Here is a 9,435-nt window from a genome sequence, read left to right on the forward strand (position 1 = left end):
TCACCATGCTCTCTGCTGTTGTTCTATCAACACCCCCCACCAGCAGCCCCTAGCAAGAAAATTAACGCCAGGTGTGAAAGGTTCCGTACCAAGACTGAAAGTCAGGTCACTAAACACCTTTCCCCCAATATTAGTCATGTTACATTTGTACTGCAAGAAAGAGTGGTGCCTTTAGATGGCATGACAGGATGTTTCAGCTATGGCTATTTAATTATTTTTCTGTCCTCTACAGAAGAAAATTAACTTTTTGTAGTACAGAGGTAGACACCAAACCTCTTTTCACTGTATATTCCTTCTCACTAATGGTTCTTTTAACAGGAAAATTGACACTTTGGACTCATGAGTCCTGGCAAACTATCCACCACCTTTCTTTCCAATTCCATCATTCATTTGTGATACAAAAGTCAAACTTCCACAAATAGTTCTTCAGAACAAAAAAATGTTTTCATACATAAACAATTACACACAGCATTTATAATGCGCAGTACAAAAATGTACACTGTTCAGATGAGATACAAAGTGTGTATCACGCCAATATTTAAACAAGTGTTAATTATTTATACTAGTGCTGATGGTTACATGTCATAGAGACAGTTGTAGGTACGGCCTTAAAGCACAGGAAAGACAGTTCTGAAAAGCTGCACTTCTCTCATCCTCATTCCCCAAATCCCCGTTTCAGGGGAGAGACTTGGTCCTTCTCCACATTCATAGAACAGTTCTGAATTCGTCAAAAATGAAGCTAGGCACGTGTGCTTCAACAACCTGCAGTAAACATGAAAGCACCATTAGGCATTTTGTTCATTATCCATTTGCATGCTCTACTCGCCCAGTAACAAGCAAGTGTAATGGGAAGGAAGGGAAGGAGGAAGGAAGGGAAGGAGGGCAGACAGAAGGAAGCTGCTAAGAGTGGAGGAACGCAACACCCCCTCTGCTGTTTCTCCAGGTAGCAGCAGGCTAGAGCGGAAGCTGGCACAAGTACCAGATATCTACTCCATTGTACTGTGGGCTCGGAAGAGAGGAAGGATCTCTCTCCCAGTTGCAAGTGTTAGCTGGGAAATGGCTTATTCAAGAATCACTGAGGTATAGGCTATAGCAAATGGGATTATGATTAGTTTTAAGACCACACATAAATAATAGATCATCTTCAAATGCACTTAAGTTGGATTTAATGCTAAAATAAAGTTTCTCTACAAGCTCAGGCTTTCAGAACTTCCCTTGCATGTGAAATGAAGCAGCTGCCTGGGAAGCCATGCTTTGGCAGGAAGGGAACGGAAGGAAATCATGGACTGGAGATGATGTTTCTCAGAAATTCAGACTTGCTAATTAGCTTTTTGCCTTTAGAATATTGCCAAGTTTATTATTACTTTATACTGCAACATCTCAGAACTTCTATTTCCTTCCCAAACACCCCCCAGCAATGTACACACTCTCTGAAGGTTAAACGGGACAGACTCTTCCTAAATCCATGCAAAACTGAAATCCTTTCTAAATTTCATATCCATATATTATCCGTATTTTCCAGAAAGTAATTTTTCTGTAAAGTCACTATAACTAGTACAGGAATAGTTACACCAAGGTACGCAAGTAACACAATCGTGCAGGGTAAGAAAATTCATTATGACCATTCCTATCAGGTAACGGATTCCTCATCTGTGTATCCTTTTGTCAATCTTTTACAGAGCATCTGAAAAGGGTCAACGCTGCTTTTAAGACAAGGTTAACAAGTCCATTATTTTGGATATTTGTTTACAGATGATGCCGCGTTGCAGGGTAGATATGCATGATCAAACTGCTAGTAGGTAACCCCAATATGAACCAAGGTTTAGCTCATCTGAACAGGACTCCTGTTCACTGCTACATACAGGAAACACTGAGTTCTCTCTTACCTTTCTTGGCAACTTTGTGTAGCGAATGTAATCTTCCAGGAACATGAGGGCACCCACGACATCAGCAGGCATCTCTGGTATCTTCTGGCTAAAATTAAACCACCATGGAGATCATACCCTTATTAGGCGATCAGTTATTTGGATAAAACTACATGAAAATGCCAGCCTTTAAGCAACACCATTTCCATTAGGTACCACGTGATTCCATTAAAAAAAAGTATTTAAGTTTTATATTTAGTCAAATATTTTGTTATTACTATGTCAAATATAACGTGCTAGAAAAACATTGAGAAAAAGCAATGATCCTACTACTGAAGCCCTCGTCACAGAGGTGAGTCACAGGGAAAAGGTAGAACAAGGATACCTTGTGCACTGTTCCATTGTTGAACGAATAAACTGACCGATCAGAGCCAGGAATTGTTCCGTGTATCTTGAGTGAAACTGTTTCAACAGAGTAAGGAGTCCCAGCACTAAAGGAAGCCAGTCAATTTGATCTGCTGGCCGCTTGCACACCACTCCTGCACAGAAGAAAACCATCTTTATAAACTAGAAAATATTCATTGTAGCAGAGGCAAACTTAGATAATATACTTTCATGAGGGGTTTTTTTGTGCCTCCCTTTCTGCTTGAGAACACATAAAAAACTAGTTTTAACTGCATTTCTTCCATAGCAAACAGCTTAACAATTTTAACTAAGGCACAGGATGAAATGAGAAACTCAGGACGCTGGATTTTGTTTCCTATTCCATTGTATTTGGCTTCAATATTACAAGAAACATGCCTGGCCATGACGAACTAAAGTCAGAAACTGACTGTTTTCTATGAAGATAATTTTACTATGTTCTCTACAGATAATTTCATGTAAGTTTTAATTAGACTTAGATAAACAACAACTTATAAAATACCTAAATTTCTGTTGTACTGAAGTTTTGGCAACTGGGAAATGAGAAATAGGAAGTTGACAGTAGGGAAATAGGGCAGTCGTTTTGTTGTTATGTAGATCTGAGGGGGTGAAAAAAAGAGGAACACAGTTATTCCATAGAACAGTTTTTTCCTTAGTTAATAATCAATAAAATAGAAAAAACAAACTACCAAGTGCTGGAATGTGAGGCCTGACCTTATTTAATGGATTGTGAATGCCAGCTGCTTCCAGGTAAGCTGTGATTTCATACAAAAGGGTGTTGTCTTCTTTAGGATAAGGTAGCGATGGGTTTTGATAATGGGCTTCAATGTCAGCCAGTATTGCTCTAAAAGGAAAATAAATTGATTACATTAATATTTATTTAAATTATCCCCCAATAAACCTCACACAATGCCACAGGTCATATTAATATAAAACTTCAAATACACAAAACCTGTAAATGGTTACGAGCAAGAGTAAACCACTTCTTTTTGGAATACCTTTTTGCAAATTTCAAATCTGTTTCAAGTCAGCACCACACATTTTCACTGTTCTTATTTCTCATTCAGATATGACCTCAAACCCAAGCATAACCAAATGCAACTACAAGCTGTGTTGCCCACTAGCATGTTCATACAAATTACTTGCCAAATTATTGTTAATGTTTTCACTGGGTTCAAATTCAAATACTCATCAACAAAAACCTGAATACAGTCAGGCACAATCCACATTTTGCCTTAATTTAGATTTTAAGGATTGCCAAGTTGATAACAATTACATCACAGTGACACATGCAGCTCTTCAGCACATTCTCCTTCTTACTTATTGAGATTTTCCAAAGCAGCAGTCAAGTGCTTGGAGTCAAACCTGCAGGAATAATTTAATTCATTGGTAATCTGGCGTCTTAAAATCTGCATCTGACCAACCTGTTGAAAAAACAAACAAAAATGGGTGGCTTGTTACACCAAATGTGATGAATCAGAGAATCATAGAATGTTAGAGGTTGGAAGGGACCTCTAAAAGGAAAAGTCAAACTAAGGAAAAACTTAATGAGTAATAATTTACAGTTAAATAGATCACACTGAGTCCTTGTTACATGTAATGGCCTTTGCGGGGACACACAAAGCGGTTCGAGCCATTTCCTCGTTTTGGTAACGCGGCGCGGACCCCACGTGCCTGCACTCAGACTTGACCGACCCCAACGGCGCTGCGCAGCCGAAGGAGAGGAGCCGTTACGGCGCTCAGGATTTACACACAGCTCGCAGCAGCAAATGCAGGCAGTGTGAAAAGGACACTAAAAAAGTAACGGGTATGACAGCCCAGTTTACTGTTACAGAATTCCAGGTCAACTTAATACAACATTGTAAAACAAGTAGATTAAAGAATACAAAGAGCCCGGAGTGAATTCTATGTATGCTCAGTCACATAAATGCACCTTCATTATGGAGTCTAAATATGCCGTCCAGATCTTCTGAGTTTTTGCAATTGCTGCAGAGTAAACCTTGTTTGAGTTTGCTGAGAAAAGAAAAAGGGTGAGGCATTAAAAACAAAGAACAATCAAGAAGAGAAATAAATGCAAGTGTACAAAGATGGCTTTCTTCCATCTTGACCAGTAAGCATTTACCTATAATTCCTTTGAGAGGACTGACAGCATTCATAAGTGCTTTTAAGGTATCCTGTACTGTCCTGTCACGCAATATATTTTTCTGAAACATACTGAGGAAATTCTAAATAAAAGAAAGAAAGAAGTAAGTAAAACCTTCAGACGTACTCTGTGCTTGATCTTAGTGGAACAAGAACCACACCTTTTAACAGCAGGGAAAGAATATTTCCACAGATGAAGAGTTAAGGAATTCTGTTGTTGGAGTTTCTGCTTTTCTGAGTTATTTCAACCAGTGTGAGGACAATTAGCAGATCCCCCTCATCAATATGTAATACCCATTGTAGACAACTTTTAATTCAATTTTTGAAGAAGTGTCTTCATTAATACTTATTTTCCTTTAAATCTTTAAGCAGGCTAGGACTGGATTCTTCTCAGAAAACACAAAAACTTGGTTTCACATAGAGGTATTAAGGAAAAAATCATTACAAAGAATTGACACTTTTATATCACGAGAGACTCAAACAATCTAATGCTTTGTTGATATCTAGACAGAAAAACAGAAGCTGACCTGAGATCACCCTTGCAGTATACATGAAGTGTGCACTTTCCAAAGGCATTCCTTGCAAAACTCCATTTAATGTAATGTGTAACCTGGTGTCACACACAGCACCACTCATTTAAGAACACTAAAATTCTTAATTATACCTGCAACTGAAATTCTTACCTTTGGGTTTGAAGACACATTTTTCAAATACTTTTGATTTCAATTTACTATATTAAAAACTAACAGTTTTTTTTTATTTCACTAGAAATACTTAAAACTACTTAAACAAGAAGCACTGGGAGCTTGAGAAACCAAAGAACAAAACTTACCTGCAGTTCCTTTACAATCATGAAACACAGCAGCCTGTCTAAACCATTGAGACCAAAGGTCCCCAGAGTATCTTGGATCTCTGAGAAGAGACGACTATTGGTTACTTCCTGATGAGTTTTGATATCATACCAGGTGTTCATTTGGTCAATGTAACATGTGATTCTGAGGAAAAAATAAACAAATACTTCAGAATAAGCTGCAGACAGTTCCTGTGATAATCTGAGTTATTCAGGCAGAGATCAAAACGATTCTCAGAGAGCTCAGGTGATGTTTAGTTACCCCTCTCCCTGCAAGGGTTCTGTCACCCTTCCCTGGTTTCTCTCTCATTTGTCTAACAGTTTTCCTTCTTAGACTAAAATCACAACTTTCTAACACTAAATACACAACTTTATAATAGTAATATTTAAAATGTGCAGGACAGATTGGGTAAATTCAGTATTAGATGAAGATGGTGATATGACAGCTAAGGAAAAACTATTTGTTGTGTATTTTGTTTGTATATGGTGGAACTGGAGCGATCCATTACACAGGGTTAAAATACAAACTTTTGACACACAGTACTTACTTTGGGTCTGTGATCCTCAGGATTTCTCTACAAAGTCGGCCAATAAATGTTACAGATTCATCCACAGGTGTGAATTTTGGTATAGGAATATGGGTAGACTGGTACATGCTTTGCCAGTCTTGAATCTGAAAACCAAGTTTTAGAGTAAATTGCAGTGTTACCACTGCACATTTTTAATTCACTTAGAAATATTCCTTTTATTTACAAGTAGCACACTGTAAAACAACATTATCAATTACACACAGCAGAACACCGCAAAAACAGAATCAAGTAAACAAAGTATGATTCTGATTACAAAGAGCAAGAAGGTGGTAAGTGTGAGAACACCACCTACACTCCTGGTGAGAATTCCATCTCCTTCTTTCTGCAGTGAGACCATTTTGTTAGCTAAAATTAAGATCTAGTCACTACATTGTAAAATACCACAAGAAGAGCTGGTAACTACTGCAATCCTTCTAAGCCTGCAGTCTCATGGTTAACTATAGATACAGGAGAGGACTACTGAGAATCAGTTATTATTCTCTGTCTTCTTGCAGAAAGAGAGGAAGGATACTGTTTACTGTCAAGATATACTAAAATATTCTGTTTGGGGTACTCCACTCTTTTTTATGTTCAAGTAATACAGTGGGGATGCGGAAATCAGTCAGCTGGAGGAAGATGTTTTACACACAAATTAGCACATTTAGTTGAAGTAAAAACAGTAGAATCATAGAACAGAACGGTTTGGGCTGGAAGGGACCTGAAGGATCATCTGGTTCCAACCCCTCTGCTGTGGGCAGGGACACCTCCCACCAGCCCCGCTTGCTCCAAGCCCCATCCAGCCTGGCCCTGAACACTTCCAGGGCAGAGGCTTTCACAACTTCTCTGGGCAACCTGTTCCAGTGTCTCACCACTCTCACAGAAAAGAACTTCTTCCTAATGTCTAATCTAAATCTACCCTGCTCTAGTTTAAAACTACTTCCCCTTGTCTTACCACCACATGTCCTTGTAAACAGCCCCTCCCCAGCTTCCCTGTAGCCACTTTGGGTACTGGGAGGCCGCTCTAAGGTCTCCCTGGAGCCTTCTCCAGGTTCTCTCTCAGCCTGTCCTCGCAGGAGAGGCGCTCCAGCCTTTTGACCATTTTTGTGCCCCTCCTCTGGACCCGCTCCAACAGGTCCGCGTGCCTCTTGTGTTGGACTGTGCACAATGGGGTGCACACACTCCATCAATCGCAAGCTTTAACATCTAAATATAAAGACATTTATCAACTTTTTACTTGTTCTTGTTTTTGACTACCACCTTTGTTCTTAAGAAGTTATTGCACTCCTGTTCCACGTTGTAGTTGATGATACGAGACACTTCCTCTTGCCAAATTTTTAAACCATAAATGTTCACGTAATCCTGGATATATTCAAATGATCGATGGAACCCATCCATTGTAGCTGCCATTTCTTTCAGTTTGGGCATCAGTTCACTTGGCTACAGACGGGAAAAATAAAAAAAAAAAAAGAAAAAGAGATAAAAAAACCCCTGTGAGCAGGTAGAATACAAACAAAATGTAAAAGGCTTCTAAATGTCTTTACACAACCTCTAGAGCATTTCACTATGCTCCAGACAGAAGCGAAAAACACTGGGAAATTTATCAAAGATTGTTTGATATTTGACCTAATTATTACTAAATATTTTTCCTCTTGCTTTTAACATTTATTTTACACTTCAGTGGTCTGGGAGACTCAAGAATGTGGACAGAATCAAAACAAGGCATCACACTCATTATTCTATCATTGTCTTGCTATGTTTACCTGGCTTATATAAAATGTGCTATCAATTGACACTGACCAAGATAGAATTGTGAACTCAGACATTTGGCAACAGAATAAAACTACATTTTCGAACTACGTATTCTTAGCAGTTTATAAACTCATTTGGACATCAAATAAGGCATTCCTGATAACCTTTAAGAAGTTAAAAAAAGTACTTTTTTACAAAAAGAAAATCTCTACAGTGAAGTATGAATTATTTTCTAGAAGGCAGTACAGCAAAATAGGTCCCGGCAAACCCAAGATACGTAAAATATAAAAATCAAATCAAGCTGTTACACACCTTGGCTCTAGGATTAAAGATGAGTCCCCTGTGAAGAGCTAGAGCTACCCGCTTTACTAGCTCCTTCCTTATTCCATCCTCTAGTAACTGTTTTGGGTCCACCTAAGTAGAAGAAACATTTTTTTTCTTAAAGTCAGGAAGGTTTAAAAATTAAATAAAGGATTTTGTTTGTACCAAGGAAGATATTACGTACTTATGATGAATTGGAAAGCCTCACTAACAGACGCCCTTTCCCACCAGTGTTTGTCCAAAGAATAGTTGAGCATTTCTACTAGATAATAAATGATTTTTTTAAGCTGAATGGAAAAGGTTTGTGGTTCTCATATTTGACCTTTTTTTGTGAACTACTTAAAATTCTGCAATCATTATAAGAAGCCAGTATGCATTTAGAAGTGTAGACTTCTTCAAGAATACTTGCTCCTGGTCCTGAAAGAGGTATCTTAATGTAGGAAGAACAGTTTTTGCCAGTGGAAAAAATAACTCTTCAGGAAAGCCTGCAGTCATTTTTCCAGTGGGGAACAAAAAGTGTCAATTAAGGCTGATGGCTTTATTTACAATGGATTTATTTACAATTTATAACAATGAGTGATTTAAAATTCTTAAGATTTTAAATAATACTGTTCTTATCTGAACGCCAACTTAGGCATCATCGTTTGAAAATTTGTATGGAAACGTTTTTCTTGTCTTTTTATCTTTCCTCAATATCTTGTTTAATGTGCTGAAATATTTATGCTAAAGTGCTAATTGGTGCCACTGAATGACTTTCTCCTATTGGAATAATGGAACATTACCTTGATGATACCAACTAAAGTAGTTTTCATCATGAGGATACCTTCAGTGAAGATTGAAATTGCGTGGGTTAGCTTGGCAACCTTTAACAGAAAGAGAAAACACAATTTATTGAAGTGTTTCAATAGATTCAAATAATTATGATAAAAAGATATATACCTTTCCCGGGGGGAACTTTGCATTTTAGATTAAAGTCGTTTGCACTGATATAGTTTCAATTTCACAACTTGTTCTACACTTACTCAGAGTACACTAATAATCTTTCTTCTGATTAGATCAACATAGTATGCTACTGGTAAGAAAGAACAGGTAGCTCTTAGAGGCTTTACAGAGTATGGGAGGAAAGACCTAGCCGGCTGCATCATGTGTGTTGGTACCTTTGAGCAGGCTAGGGATACAGCTTGAAGTAGATATCCCATAATAAAGTCTGCTGCCAGCAATGAATCCACTTCAACATTTCCACTGACTGAATACAGTAGTACATTCACTTCGTTTTAAATTATTAGGTGACATCCTTAAGCTCAGAGTTCAGACAGTTCACACTTTGCAGTTTTACAGAAATCAAAAGTGAAAAGCTTTTGTGTGGGATGATTAGTTTCCCCTCTACCTCCACCAAATATTACTGAATGCTGCCTCCTCCTCCAGGAGGAGCCCAGGCCGAGAGAGTTGGGTCTGTTCAGCCTGGAGAAGAGAAGGCTCCAGGGAGACCTTATAGCAGCATAGCAGCCTTCCAGTA

General features: G+C 38.3%; 1 protein-coding gene across 1 annotated transcript in view; it reads right to left on the reverse strand.

Moving 5' to 3' along the window:
* Window positions 1-385: 385 nt before the first annotated feature.
* The window catches only part of KIAA0196 (KIAA0196 ortholog), a 27,911-nt gene continuing 18,861 nt past the window's right edge, over window positions 386-9,435 (reverse strand). Inside the window, exons 16-28 of the mRNA XM_009866954.1 lie at window positions 8,702-8,782; window positions 7,911-8,012; window positions 7,107-7,286; window positions 5,829-5,953; window positions 5,263-5,425; window positions 4,411-4,513; window positions 4,222-4,301; window positions 3,609-3,712; window positions 3,003-3,132; window positions 2,791-2,887; window positions 2,251-2,404; window positions 1,887-1,974; window positions 386-762 (exon numbers count right to left, since the gene is read on the reverse strand). Of these exons, the coding sequence (XP_009865256.1) occupies window positions 706-762; window positions 1,887-1,974; window positions 2,251-2,404; window positions 2,791-2,887; window positions 3,003-3,132; window positions 3,609-3,712; window positions 4,222-4,301; window positions 4,411-4,513; window positions 5,263-5,425; window positions 5,829-5,953; window positions 7,107-7,286; window positions 7,911-8,012; window positions 8,702-8,782 (1,464 nt within the window). The 3' untranslated portion in view covers window positions 386-705. The remainder of the gene's footprint in view (window positions 763-1,886; window positions 1,975-2,250; window positions 2,405-2,790; window positions 2,888-3,002; window positions 3,133-3,608; window positions 3,713-4,221; window positions 4,302-4,410; window positions 4,514-5,262; window positions 5,426-5,828; window positions 5,954-7,106; window positions 7,287-7,910; window positions 8,013-8,701; window positions 8,783-9,435) is intronic.

Source organism: Apaloderma vittatum, unplaced genomic scaffold, assembly GCF_000703405.1.
Source record: "Apaloderma vittatum isolate BGI_N311 unplaced genomic scaffold, ASM70340v1 scaffold303, whole genome shotgun sequence".
Lineage (NCBI taxonomy): Eukaryota > Metazoa > Chordata > Aves > Trogoniformes > Trogonidae > Apaloderma > Apaloderma vittatum.